Source organism: Gymnoscopelus braueri (assembly GCF_963280865.1).
Source record: "Gymnoscopelus braueri genome assembly, chromosome: 5".
NCBI classification, from domain to species: Eukaryota; Metazoa; Chordata; class Actinopteri; order Myctophiformes; family Myctophidae; genus Gymnoscopelus; species Gymnoscopelus braueri.
The window spans coordinates 33,253,688-33,268,264 of NC_137606.1; the positions used below are offsets into that span (position 1 = coordinate 33,253,688).

A 14,577-nucleotide genomic window follows, 5' to 3' on the forward strand; every position below is an offset into this window, starting at 1 on the left:
TATCCAGAACAAAATCTCAAACTATAGGCCTTCTTGTGAGTAAAATGCAAGTTTCGGGTAGATTATATCGAGTCGTATTATGGTGCTCACTGCTCAGCACGTCACACACACACACTGCCCTGCTCAAAATAGCCAATTAAATATATTGTTTCTCATCCACGGTTGTGTCGCACGCAGTGCCGCGCACCCCCTGCTGGCCTGCTGCATACTGCATAGGATTTCACAGCGGTGTAAAGTAACTAAGTACATTTACTCAAGTACTGTACTTTAAAAAAAAGGTACCTTTACTTAAAGTATTTCCAATTTTCAATACTTTTACTTCTACTCCATTACATCTCAGAGGCAAATATTGTACTTTTACTCCACTACAATTATACGAAAACTTTAGTTACTAGTTACTTATTATTATTTATTACAAAACATACATTAACCACCTCAGCCATATACATTTCGACCATTTATTATCGACCATAGATATGAATAAAAACCTAGAATAAATTCCTTACCAAGAAATGTCATCACCAATGTGTTAGTAAAGGTGTCTACGTAACACATCTCATAAAGATTGAAATTCAATTTCCCGAGGGGAATTTGTGACTGACAGCTGCTGAAAGTTGGGGTACCCTTAACCTTATGCGGGAAATAAATAAATAATTAAATTCTGCTTTAAGTATTTGTAAAGTAAAGTTGATGTAATGAATGTTTTTGTTAAGATGTCTTTCTGAAGCCAGGTGGGGAGGGTGATATTTGTCACTACATGTACACCTACGGGCTGGGCACCTGTCAGTGGGGAGTGTTGAGTGGGAAGATTAGGACGAAGGCTATGTCTTTCCGGTGGGGGCTCCTCACTGGCAGGTGAGCCAGTAGGATAATAATAATAATAATAGCTTGAATTTATATAGCGCCTTTCATAAACCCAAGGACGCTTTACATCAGAACAATGAACAAATAACAGACAACTGAACAAACAAACAAAAAACAACTATATGCCATAAGCCTGAGAGAATAGGTGTCTTTTCAAGGCAGCTTTAAAAGAGTCCAGTGTTGGAGCATGGCGAATCCCTATTGGGATGGAGTTCCACAGGGTGGGGGCTGCCACACTGAAGGCTCTGTCCCCGAAAGTTCGCATGTTTGCGTTGGGGACAGCAAGGAGGTCCAAGTCTGTGGACCGCAGGGTCCGTGACCGGCTTGGTTTATGGGGCCAGTGAATGGAGAGAGAGAGAGAGCGAGAGAGAGAGAGAGAGAGAGAGAGAGAGAGAGAGAGAGAGAGAGAGAGAGAGAGAGAGAGAGAGAGAGAGTGAGTGACGGAATAGATTGTGGAGAGAGTGAGTGACGGAATAGATTGTGGAGAGAGTGAGTGACGGAATAGATTGTGGAGAGAGTGAGTGACGGAATAGATTGTGGAGAGAGAGAGTGACGGAATAGATTGTGGAGAGAGAGAGTGACGGAATAGATTGTGGAGAGAGAGAGTGACGGAATAGATTGTGGAGAGAGAGAGAGTGACGGAATAGATTGTGGAGAGAGAGAGTGACGGAATAGATTGTGGAGAGAGAGAGTGACGGAATAGATTGTGGAGAGAGAGAGTGACGGAATAGATTGTGGAGAGAGAATGACGGAATAGATTGTGGAGAGAGAGTGACGGAATAGATTGTGGAGAGAGAGAGTGACGGAATTGATTGTGGAGAGAGAGAGTGACGGAATAGATTGTGGAGAGAGAGAGTGACGGAATAGATTGTGGAGAGAGAGAGTGACGGAATAGATTGTGGAGAGAGAGAGTGACGGAATAGATTGTGGAGACGGACGGACGGACGGACAGACAAAGCAAATGATTACAACAGGCGAAACTACTTTTCAGCTCAACCCAGCTGAGGTGGTCATACATAGGACGCAGAGGGGCAATTCTAGGTTAAGAACCTCACTCATGGACACCTCAACCTATTGCCATTGACAGGAATCGAACTCTCGACCTTCGGACTCACAGGCTGAGACACTACCTGTAGTGCTATAGCTTCGTCCAGGCTGAAGTTGTCTGTTGAATATCATAAACTTTTGCCTTCTGTCATGAACCAAGCCCCTGGCTGAAACTGGTGAAAGTAGCTGATCTACAAGCTCAGAAACACGTTGCTATCTGAAAAGTTGTGAGATTGTAGATTGGCTATTTTCACAATGAAGTATGTCATACATTGAAAAAACAGACTCTCACATTAGCATTTCATGTTATCTTTAACAATTGCACATGTATTCATTGATACAGTCTTGTTGTTTGCAATGCACTTTAAATGAAGTCTGCACCAAGTGAGGCTTGAACCAACGACCCTGAGGTTGGGAGGCATACACTTAAGTGGGAAACCATTGGACCAACAGACCAGATCTAGTGATAACGGAGGTCAGAGAGATTGATTGATTGATGTAGTTTATTTAGAAAGACATGAGAATAGTACATGACAGTACATAACAGTACATGGAAGTACAAATTCACAATACAAGGTCTACTAAACTGGAAACCCTCATTAAGCACTAAGCTTGTTTAAGATGAGAACCCCATGCACACAAATCATGATGAAATATAAGAGGCAGGCAGATATACACACTACTATACAGAATGTCATACAATCAGCTTTCAGGTTACTGGTATGACGAGAGAAAAAAAAAATATATATATATACAAAAGAGGAAAATGAAGGAGGGGGGGGGGGGGGGTAGGTTAAGACTTAGACAGGGGCCATTTTCGAATTGCAGCCTCCTGAAGGTGTATCTTTAGGGCAGTTTTGAAAGTGAGTAGGGTTTTACACTCCTTTACTCCTTTTGGTAGGGCATTCCACATTTTTGTTGAATAGCATGAGAACGAGTTCATACCCTTAGTTGAGCCAAATCTGGGTTGAACATGATCCGTGGAGCTGCCTCTGGTGTTATGATCATGGACTGCATTAACATTTTGGAAGTTGTTTCACGCAAATACCTGAAAAATCCTGGGTTTAAGTGTTTTTCAAACTGCTCAAAATTGCGGACAATCTAAGGGCGGAGCTTACTGGTCAAAGCGATACATGTGTTCCTCATGAGTCAAGGCACAAGTGTAAGCAAGTTTCACGACTTTCGGCCAAACGAGGCATGGCTTACGCCTGTTTAAAGTTTGCATTTAAAAAAAATTGCTATAGCGCCCCCCTTTGGCCAATTGGAGTAAGATTGGTTTCAGTGATATTTGGAATGACCCTCAACCTTTCTGCAAAGTTTCAAAGAAATGTGAGTCTGCATGTGTGCGTTAGGGGCAGATGAACAATTTTCATAAAACTGCAATAGTTAAAATCTCCTCCTGGGATTTTTGAGTACTTTGCACGAAATTCTTTACACATGAACTTTGGACCTCTGCCGACAAAACGTTAGTAGCGGATTTTCCATAAGTGAAAAAATGCAGAAGTTAGGAGCCAATGACTGTTTTTCATATAATTCAAAATGGTGGGAGATCTAAAGGTCAGAGGTCAAAGGTCAGAGGGTGAAAGTTGTTCAGCATGAGGAGACACATATGTGTATCCAAGTTTCATGGCTCTAGGTCAAACAGGGCATGAGTTGTACCTGTTCAAAGTTGGCATTTTCAATTGAGTGCTATAGCGCCACCTTTTGAAAAAAGATTGTGAGAATTATTTCTTGATAGTTTTTCATGACCATCTACTATATGGCCGAGTTTCGTAAAAAGGGACAGCACGGTTCAGCCAGAACTGCAAAAAGTGGCAGAAGAATCGGAAGAATAATGCCAATAATAAAACAGGGCCTGCTGCCATGCTGGCAGCCTGGCCCCGTAATAATGACCAAATTAGGGAGAAAGGGGGGTAAAAAGCAAAACATTAAATAAAAAATACAAAAAAATACAAAAACGAAATAATGGCCCAGGCTCACCTCCTCAAGAAATAGATGCGATAAAACACAATTATTCACCTTCCCCTTGGTGATGGTCATGCATGACAGAAATGCTAGAAAGGATGGCTGGACTTGCCCACAAATCAGACCCTTCTGGGTATCCATTCAAAATGAAATTCTTAAACTGATTGGAATTAAAATGCCCTTAAATCCACTCCATTATGTTCTAGGGACAGACATAAATATCATAGTAACAAAAGGAAATCGACATTTAGTACGAGCTTTGCTCTATGCTGCTCGGTTGTCAATTCTCAATAAATGGATCGATGACAGTCCTCCAAGTGTCCTACTATGGTTTGAAAAAGTGCTACGGTTAATGCCCTTGGAGAGACTACCATATGTTCTACGGGGTACCTTGTCCGAATTTGTAGAAGCATGGCTGCCCTTAGCACCATATATAGGGGATGAGTGGCGTAATGTCTTCTGTATTGGAGTGACGGAGGATGTCAGTTAGTTGCCATGCTAATTGGGAGACAAGGATGGATACAAATGGTAGAGCTCTATATGGGAGAGAGGTTGTTGTTGGCAACAATAATGTGATGATTATTATATAATGTATTTGGTGTGAAGTCTTTTAGGATTTGTTTTTCTCTTGTGTTTTTGTCTTTATTGTATTGTTATGTTGGGCTATGTTGTGCCCTCTGTCCTGTCATACTCGTGGTGGATTGTCTACTTTCTTTTTTGTCTAATAAAAATCACACCCTGTGTGAAGTGGGCGGTGTCTTGCTAGCTAATCACAATACTGAATGGAGTCAACCAATCATGTACAAAAAATAAATACATTTATTGAAAAACACTCTTTATGATGGAAGAAACCATAACTTAAAAAAAACATTTTTTTTTGTTTTTTTAAAGTTATGGTTTCTTATATAGAGCTATGCACATGTGTCATGTGACACTGGCCAATCACAGTCTTGAATAGACTGTGATTGGCCAATCACGGTGCACATTTTTGTACATTTTCTTTTGTACATTTTTGGCCAATCACAGCGCAGGATTAGGACGTCGCATCCTCAGGCTGTACTACAACAGTTCTGTTGAAGGCATCCTAACAGGCTGTGTCACGGCCTGGTACGGGAACTGCACTGCCCGAGAAAAGGTCAGCCTACAACGAGTAGTGCGATCGGCAGAGCGGATAATGGGAATCGAGCTCCCAGCGCTCCAGGAACTGTACAAAAAGCGGTGCGTGGTCAAAGCCAAGCGCATCATCAAGGACAAGCACCACCCAAGTCACAGACTGTTCAACCCCCTACAACGACCGCGACCGGGCAAGGGGCTCTACCGCAGTATCAAGAGTTCCACCACCAGGTTTTGGTGTAGTTTCAATCCAGCTGCTGTCAGAATGCTGAATGGGGCATAAGCCTGGATGAGTTCAGCAGCCTGACAGCAGGCGGCGCAGACTTTTCTGGCTCTTCCTGAACACACCTGTGGATTATACCAGGGACAATGACTTGGACTTTAGCCCCCCCTCGGACACACCTGTGGACTACACCAGGTACAAATGACTTTTTGTTGCACTCCCTCATGGAGCTACTTGCGGATTATACTAGTAGGGTCAGTCCACTCTAGGTGGACACGCACTGACCTTTTGCACCTTAATCCCTTGTATAACGCACTGACTTTTTTTGGGTCTTTTTTTATTGTGCTCCTTTTCCTCTAAGCACCTTAACGTCCATTGTCTATCATGCACAGTATAAGTATAACATGCACAGTATACAATACATCGCTGCTATGCTCAGGCACCTTAGTTTAGTTACCGTAAATTTCGGACTATAAGCCGCGACTTTTTTCCCATTTTTCGACCCTGCGGCTTATATAACGGTGCGGCTTATCTATGGATTTTTACAGCTAACGGCCACTAGGGGACCTCCTAAATCTATGGATTTTACACCCGCGGCTTATAGTCCAGTGCGGCTTATATATGTAAAAATCATTCAATTTAGCTGCTGCGGCTTATATTCAGGTGCGGCTTATAGTGCGAAAATTACGGTAGTTAGTTTTTTTTTTGTTTTTTTTATTATCTCAGGTAATTTGTAAATATGTAGATAACTTGTCTGGCCTTCTGTTGCTCTCTTGTTTTGATCTCCTTCCCACCTGCCCCCCACCCTCTTCTTCTCCCCCCCCCTCTTCTTTCTATGGAAACTAACGTTGCGATGGGAACGATGTACAAAAAAGAATTTCACCCACTTTTTTACCTTGTAAACCTGTGATGTGACAATAAAACTGATTCTGATTCTGATGATTCTGAGTTGTACAAATATCCAAACCTCACTTATAGGGGCGGTTTCACCGCCCAAAAAATATTGAAACAGTAGAAAGGATGGGTGAGGCGTTGATCACATGCTGCACATCTCCAGTTAGATTCTGACTGGCCAGACTGGGGATGTGTGTGTGAAATTACTTCCTGTATTCTCTGCCTAAAATTGTATAGTAAAAGCACCTAACGGCAGAGAGGAGGCAGCGGGCTTTTGGTTTGTTTGACTCATTGACTGGCAGCAGAAAGTTGAGGTTTGATTGACGACAGCAACACACTGTGAACCAGGAAGATGGTGGAAGGTAAAGTGTTAGTGTGATTATATCAGTCTCACCACCATGAACCCCAAACACCAGCAATGAAATGAAACAGCTCTGCAGGTTGAAGTGAGACTCATGAGGGTTTATGAAATACTTCCACAGAGGGACAACCACAGATGAGGTAGGATGATGTCTTTGTCTAGGATCACATGGTGCTGTCTGGGTAAACTGTTGCTCTTTTATTTAATATAACGTCTCTGTGGGGTGGAAACCTCAAAATATGATACATATTATGTCCAAAACAGTTACTTTTGATATGTGTTTCGAGCTTGCAGATCTGCTACCTTTGATGCTTTTGTGTGACGCTGTAGTATGATCAAGTATGGCATTAATTTAGGAAGAAAACACAAAAAGTTAGAATATGAAGATAAGAGGTTTCTGCCCGACAGTAATGATAATTTCAACATACAGTAATTTGATTACAGCACAGTCCACTGCCTTGCTCAAAGGCACATGGCACCTGATTGACAGACACATGTTGTTTTAATCTGTTTTAACCTTCTGCATCTCTGAACACTGGGCTTACCTATAGTGTCTGTCAACAGAGTGAACAGACGTGTCCAAAATGATGAATGTATCAATTCAAAGATTCGCCATTTGGTTGTGTGTGCGCGTATGTTTGTGAGCTGTGCTGAACCATAGACTGTAAAGTGGTGAATTATGTACAGTAGCAGAGTCCCCTATATTAAGACCACATCCTGTTAAACTGTGCTTCCTCCCGTGCTCAGACATTGTACAGTATATCGTATATTGTAAAGAAAACTCTTATTTCTTTCACTAGGAGAGTCTGAGTCAGAAGCACGTCATTACCAGAATAAAGTTCATATAAGGAATTTACATAAATATGGAGTACTCACACATAATACAACACAATAATGCACAACATCAGTAGACTATTAGTAGACAAAACATTCATTCAGACATTAGACTATAAATTATACACAACATTCATTCAGATATTCCGTAATGGTGCTTACATTTTAATGTATTTCACTGTAATTTTCTATTATGATTTTATGTCGATCTTACTGCACGCTATTACATCGACTACAGTTATAATGTACATGTACTGCATGTATGCACTATGTTGTCTTTGTATTATTTTAACGGCAGATTCTGTATGTGTCCGTAACAAATTTCCCATCTGGAAAATAAAGTCTATCCTAGAGAGTAGACTGTTAACATTAGACAAAAAAAATCATTCAGACAGTAAGTAGTCTATACATTAGCCTGGATGCAAGGTATTATTTGTTATTAATCCTGTTTCAGTATAATCGAAGAGAGTTTCCTTTACGTCTAAATATATCAAACAGGAAGGCGATACGACATCAGAGACATTCTTATCTTAGTTAGTATAAAGTTGTGTTTCCTCCACATGTTTCCCTGCTGAGAGCAGCCTGTTCTACAGACATGGTTGATGAAAACATAGAACCATTTGACAGGAGTATGTTCAAGGTTACATTTTACATATCGTTGATGTCGGGTGGAAACCTTAAAATGTCCAAAACCATTCCTTTTTTAATATTATTTTTAAAACGTTTTTATAATAGTGAAAATTGCAGATCTACAAGCTCACAATAAGCTCTGTGAGCTTGGAGATCGGCTATTTTCACTGCTTTTGTGTGACACTCGTTTATGGTGAAGGAGGGCATTAATTTACGAAATATGGACATTCAAGGTTTCTGCCTGACAACGATATCATGCATTTAGCCTAAGCCCTTAAAATTTGTATAATTCCCTTATTCATTAAAAATAAGACACCAGAGTTCATCAGTTAATTAGATAAATAAAATAATTGACTGACCCAACAACCTAGTGACAGACCAATTGATCAATCAATCAACTAGAAAATTAGTGAGTGAAACATGAAGTGAGGGTTTGTTGTGTTTTCATTTGTCCCAGCAGGGTTTGTCTGTCAACACCAGAATACACACCATGCAACTCCAACTGACCATCCAACCATTCACCTCCATCTGATAATCCAACCGCCCATCTACAACTGCCCATCCAACCACCTACCTACCATCTACAACTGACCATCCAACCACCCACCCCCAGCTGGCCATCACAAGTGAAACAATCCTCTTCACACTTTGTTCAAATCTTGAACAATGTGCATGTTATTACATTAAGCATTGTGCAGTATATACCTTCTCATGGTCATTTAATATACTTTTATATTCATATTGTTCTTTTCTGTACCTCTCTTTTATGTCAGTTGTTAGTTGGCTGGTAAAATTGTGTACATACAAAATGTGGTGATTCATCAATTTTATTTTATTGAACTAGCCTGTGGCTAGTAAACACTCTGGTAAGTGGCTAGTAGACTCTAGCATTTAAACTGGTAGACTCTATGGCTTGTAGAAATTGTGTCAAGTAGACTGTGGCTAGTAAACACTCTGGCAAGTGGCTAGTAGACTGACTATAGGCTGGTAGACTCTATGGCTAGTAGAAATACTGTCAAGTAGACTGTGGCTAGTAGCCTAGACACTCTGGCTAGTAGACTTTCTGGTCGCTGAAGTAATAAAGGCAACGCCATTTTCATTTCCAGGTGGAGGAGGTTGTTGATGATAATGTCTTCTCTCTTCAACTCCACTGGAGGAGGAGGTGAGAAGGAGGAGTGCATTGTTAATGACCAGATGGGGCCCTTCATCGTTCTCTACATTCTCATCTTCATCAGCAGTCTGGCTGGTAACCTGCTGTCTCTATGGGCCCTCATCCACAGCTGTGGCAGTGAGGTACGGAATGTCATGTTTTAGATTTTCATCAGATATCAACATGTTTTTCATCTTTACTGTACAATACAGTAGTAGTGTCATATGCTATTCCTTTTGCTAATAAATCCCTCTGGTTTGGATCTTTTTTAGAAGAGCATCTATGTGTACATGGTGAACCTGCTGGTCTCAGACCTGCTGCTGACTATGGCCCTGCCCTTTAAGATCATTAAGGACCTGGGTGTGGCTCCCTGGGGTCTCATGGTGTTTCATTGTCAGGCCAGTGCTGTGCTCATCTACATCAGTCTCTATTCTTCTATCATCTTCCTCACCTTCATCACCATCGACCGCTACCTGCAGGTACAGAGTGGCTTAGATGGTATGGGTCTTTGGTCTTCAGGTTCTATGACAGCATCAGAATCATTCAGTTTTAGTTGTTGTGTACATGAAGTCCCATTTGTAACTCAGAGAGTTATAACCAAATGTACCCTTATTGGTTTATTTGGTTATATTTGTACAGTCTCAGAGCTAAATTAACGAAATGTATTCTAGACCAGCCAACGTTTTGATGGTATTGTTGGTCTGCAGGTGTCTCCGAAAGCTCCATCCTGCCAGGTCCAGGTTGGTTCCTCCAAACTGCTGTCTGTTATGGTCTGGATCATGCTGCTGCTCATTATGGTGCCTAACATGGCTCTGCCCATTCAACATGTACAGGTAAAATGACTAGTATTACAGAACTATTACAACTACTACAACATCTCAGAATTATATTAAAACACGAAATCATAATCAAGACACGTGTGTGTGTGTGTGTGTGTGTGTGTGTGTGTGTGTGTGTGTGAGAGAGAGTACAAAGTCAAATTACTAGCATTGTGTGACAATTTACTTGCCTTGTGGAACTGACAGATTTGAATTGATTCCTTTTTAATTGGTTGTGATTGTCCTTCCTTCTTCCTGCGTCCTGCTTCCAGTCTCAGCAGTTCCTGAGCTGCTCATCACTGAAGCATGGTGTTGGACTCCATTGGCACACGTTGGCCGTCTTCCTCTGCATGGCTCTCTTCCTCAACTCCTTTGCCGTTGTGCTTCTCTCCGCCGGCCTGGCTCTGAAGCGGCTCCTAGGATGCAAGAACAGACCGAAAGACTGGAGAGCTACCAGGCGTGCGACGGCCCACATTGCAACCCTGTCAGTGTCCTTCGTGGTGGGCTTTTTACCGTACCACGTAATCCGCACGCCGTACACCATGGCCCAGACCAACACAGTCATCAGAGACTGTCCCACCAAGAGGCGTCTGTTCTTGGCCAAGGAGTGGACACTTCTGCTGGCCGTGCTGCATCTATGCCTGGACCCCCTGCTGTACTTCTGCCTCTGGACGCCCTTCAGACAAACGCTCAGAGGACTGTTCAGCTGCAGAGAGCAGCCTGAGGCTGACACAGGAACAGAGACAGCCGAGGAGATGATGGACGTAGATACCACTGTAGCACAGTCAGGAGCATGCACAGTGCACACACATGTGAAGCAGGGGTTTCCAAACTGAATACTGTGTTAGAGACTGTGATAAAGATCTATTTTCAGTACTTCTTAAACATTTGTTTTCTAATTTATGGAATTTCTTTGGAAAAATCATTGATTTCTTTTTTAATTAATTAAAAATGTTTTATTTCATTTTATTATTATACATTTTTTAAATACTTTGACATTAACTCGTGACCCATAAAAATGTGTCCGTGACCCACAAATGGGTCTCGACCCAGTGTTTGGGAAACAGTGGGGACTGAGCAACTATAGTATTCCTCCATCAAATCACCTCCTATACCGTGCATCAGAATATTTGGGAAATCATGGTTTATTTTATTTTATTTGTATATACATAGTGTATCGAAGTAATACAGGCATTTGAAAATGTAATACAACACATAAAATATCACCTGAGCAGCAATATATTAAAACAAACTTGTTGCAAAACAAAATTGCTAAATAAAAGAAAATTATATGGGATCAACCATCTTCATATAACACAGTCTGAGGGCACCATTATTTAACAATACCAACAGATATGTGTTTGGGACCTACTGAGTGTACAGCTGGATACCTGAGGCTTTACACAGCACAAATAGTTTGAGAATTCGTTATGACGTTTTGTTGTCATTTAAGAAAATAATCAGCATAAAATATTTGGAGATCCAGTCCAATCAAATGAATCTTTCTTACTAGGTGACTTCCGTTCAGGACTAGTTAAGTAAATTTGCTTTTGTAAAACTTTTTTGTAAATACGCCATTTGAAAAAAAGAAAAGATTATTCTTTTAAAATAGCATCAGATATCACTCTGTTAACTTGTGACAAGCTTTTTTTTTAGCAGAGCAGACAAAAGACAATGACCTCTGTATTTCTCTCTTCTTTTTTTTGGGTCTGTTTTTAATAAACAAAGACTGCATTTGAGTTCCATAACGAACAAAGAGAGATGACCCCTTGGTGAGATACACAAGAAAAAACATCAACACTTCTGAAAAACAGGTGTGTGGAAAAGTCTGTTGCAATTTCATGATCAGTTCATTAGCCACTTAAGCCCTATTTTATACTTCATTGTACAACAGTGTCGTGCGAAAATAGCAAAAAATAGCTGATCTGCTATTCTCACTATTTGTGATAATGTTTTTGAAAATTTGCCCACACCTGCCCAACATAAGGACGCCAGGTTGAAAGTGGTTCTGGGGCTTGTCTGTTAACAGGAGAGGTTTCTTAGAAATGCATTCAGCACAAGCTAGGGGGACACAGAATGACAAGGTACATACATTCAATTTCCTACTAGCTCTACGGGGGTGCAATGTGTAATTGGTTGCCCATGCGTTGTCTAAAAACAGTCCACCTTTAGCACTCTACTGTCCACTCAACAAAATGATACAAAAGGGAGGAGTGTGGCCTAAAATCTAAAGCATGGATAAACTAGGCATAGATTTTGGTACACATTTCAAACAGGTTCTGATAAATGTAATATCATATTTTTTTTTCCTCTTTTACATTTTTACTCCCTCTCCACTCTGCACAGTAAATCCTTTGTGTTAATTTAACACAGAAGGGCGTACAATGCAAGTGTACAGATGGAACTAATGGACCCGCTCTTCAGAGTTAAATGAACACTGAGGACTTTACTGTGTGGGTGTGCAGTACAAGGCTTTAAGTGGTGCAGAGTGCTCACGTGAGGGCGGGTGGGTTTTGTGGAGCACAACAGACAGAGCACAGACAAGCCAGATACGTCTATAAAATAAAACAGTACATCAGAAAACAGGCCCTAGTGGTGTCCATACACACAGTCTATTCACACCAATACAAAGGATGTCTGCTTTTAGAAGGGGGGCACCTTCTGCGGTCAGACTGTAATATCACTGGCCTTGCACACTCTTGAGAGTGCACACATGCAGAAAATGTGCAAGCACGCACGCACGCACACATACACATAAATACTGTTGGGAGAGGAGGAGAATCGAATGGATGCGAGGCAGTGCCATTTGTGACTGCATACACATTTAGACTTGATCTCCATACAGAAATCAACTATGTACAACAATGAACAGTCCTTGTAAAAAGAGAATGGTGAAGTCTTGGAGCTGCCGTGTGGTTTATTTGGCACACTCCTGCTGTGCCAGATTAGGTTTAATATCAAACCTTTGGCAGACATGAGAAAAAATGTATCAAATCCAACTATGTACATATAAAGTTTTGTGCTCTTTGACAGATAGGCAGGGTATCCAATGGCATCACACTGTGCACACACACACACACACACACACACACACACACACACACACACACACACACACACACACACACACACACACACACACACACACACACACACACATATAGGGAAAATAATAAAATCATATGCACCACATACAAATATTTACAAGTTTGCAAACATCAGGTTTTCTGGAAAATAAGCTACAGTTATTGAAGTATGAACATAAAAAAGCTGTACTTTTTTTTTTTAGTAAAATGAAACTTACGGTAACTACTCAAGTAATTTGACCATTCAAATTCACTCTGTGAGGGAAACGCCCCTTCAAAAGTCTCAATCACAGGACCCCTGGCAGTTCACCCCCTTCAAAGTTCTCATATGTTATTTTCCTTTTTGACTTGAACACATGAACAGAGTGATTCTGGGGTGCCATCCCCACCCTGGATCCATCCAATGTCGTCCTCCATTACAAAGTCAACAGGCAGGCTGCCTGGCCAATGAGAGGGAGAGCTGATTTGGAGCCGGCGGACTTTAAGGGCAGGAATAGAGGCCGTGACATGCCCAAGTCCTTTTTCACAAAGCCCGCGATAGCAAACAGCTCGCAGCCTTCACATTTATACCATCAAAACCTTTTGAAAAAAAGATACTTTACCTCCCAAACTCTTCACAATAAAGTGCTTGAGCTAAAAACCGAACAAATTTATATAGTTACAAATCTACAGATTCCACTGCTATTCAGACTGTTTACCTTGCTGATGTCTCCATGTCTGCCACTACTTTGTACTGTATGTGTGTATATATTGTGTAAATGACATCCTGCTTGTGCGTCTAAATGGGTGTTTTCTTACAGTGTCGGGCTGCCTGCCTTTAGTAAATATCTGCGATCCCTTCCACTTCAATACTTTAGTTTAGGCTGTCAACAACAGGCAGGAGATTTGAAACATCCGTACTCTTTTGAAATAATAAATAACAGTAACAACAACAGTAAATAACGATTCATAATAAGAAGTGTGATTTAAAAACGGCCCACAAGAGCTCCCCATTGTCCTGCCAACTTTCTACTTTTTTCCTTGTAAAGAAAAAGCTAATAAAATCCTGCAAGGTGGACATTAACGTTTCTTTTCTCTGGTGTCTTGTCATCATGACGGCTAGCAAAAGAACAAACTAAAATGCACTTGAGACGGTGCAGGTTAAGTCCATGTCTGGTTTAAGTCTTTTTAAGCGTTTCAGGATTTATTTTCATCTTTGGTAGTGAAGCTGTGCATCAGTTGCTCTTGGCGTTAAAAGTCTGTGATGCAAAAAGTAATACTAACTGCTGCATGGAGGTTTGTGGACTACAGAACAAGATGGAACCAGTCAAATGAAAAGTGCTTGAGCTGCTACAAGAGGGAACTGTGGGTTTGTGGGGATTGTAGTCAATCGTCTTAAGAGAGTGGTCCCTCTGGAAAAGGTCAGGCAGAAAGGTCAGGGTTGTCCTCTCCTTTGTGTGTGTGTGTGTGTGTGTGTGTGTGGTCTGCTACTCGTACAGTGTGACTGTACAGTAGCAGAGGGCGGAGATTCGCCTGTCCACGCTTGCCTTGTCTGTGGGGAAAACACATAGCAGAGAACCATATTAATGCATAGAATGACAAAGTTCACTACA

General features: G+C 41.2%; 2 protein-coding genes across 5 annotated transcripts in view; one reads left to right on the forward strand and one right to left on the reverse strand.

The window, feature by feature from the left end:
- The first annotated feature begins 6,415 nt into the window (after nucleotides 1–6,415).
- LOC308085503 (G-protein coupled receptor 171-like) lies at nucleotides 6,416–13,077 on the forward strand. Of its 3 annotated transcripts, XM_080428685.1 has the most exons (6): nucleotides 6,416–6,607; nucleotides 8,389–8,557; nucleotides 9,038–9,224; nucleotides 9,354–9,560; nucleotides 9,789–9,914; nucleotides 10,172–13,077. In XM_080428685.1, the coding sequence occupies exons 3-6, from the start codon at nucleotides 9,054–9,056 to the stop codon at nucleotides 10,733–10,735; spliced, it is 1,068 nt and encodes a 355-aa protein (XP_080284811.1). In that variant the 5' UTR covers nucleotides 6,416–6,607; nucleotides 8,389–8,557; nucleotides 9,038–9,053; the 3' UTR covers nucleotides 10,736–13,077. The 3 variants fall into 3 exon arrangements, with proteins under 3 accessions (XP_080284811.1, XP_080284810.1, XP_080284812.1); XM_080428684.1 differs by having other exon boundaries at nucleotides 8,389–9,224; XM_080428686.1 differs by having other exon boundaries at nucleotides 8,392–9,224.
- The window catches only part of ulk2 (unc-51 like autophagy activating kinase 2), a 52,056-nt gene continuing 48,402 nt past the window's right edge, over nucleotides 10,924–14,577 (reverse strand). For both annotated transcript variants that reach the window (XM_080428683.1, XM_080428682.1), the window contains one exon: nucleotides 10,924–14,516. In XM_080428683.1, coding sequence (XP_080284809.1) covers nucleotides 14,452–14,516 — 65 coding nt within the window. In that variant the 3' untranslated portion in view covers nucleotides 10,924–14,451. The remainder of the gene's footprint in view (nucleotides 14,517–14,577) is intronic.

Coding starts and splice junctions, on each gene's coding strand:
- LOC308085503 (XM_080428684.1), top strand. CDS start 9,054: ATGATAATGTCTTCTCTCTTCAACTCCACTGGAGGAGGAGGTGAGAAG. Junction 9,225..9,353: donor TCCACAGCTGTGGCAGTGAG/GTACGGAATGTC, acceptor GATCTTTTTTAG/AAGAGCATCTATGTGTACAT. Junction 9,915..10,171: donor TGCCCATTCAACATGTACAG/GTAAAATGACTA, acceptor TCCTGCTTCCAG/TCTCAGCAGTTCCTGAGCTG.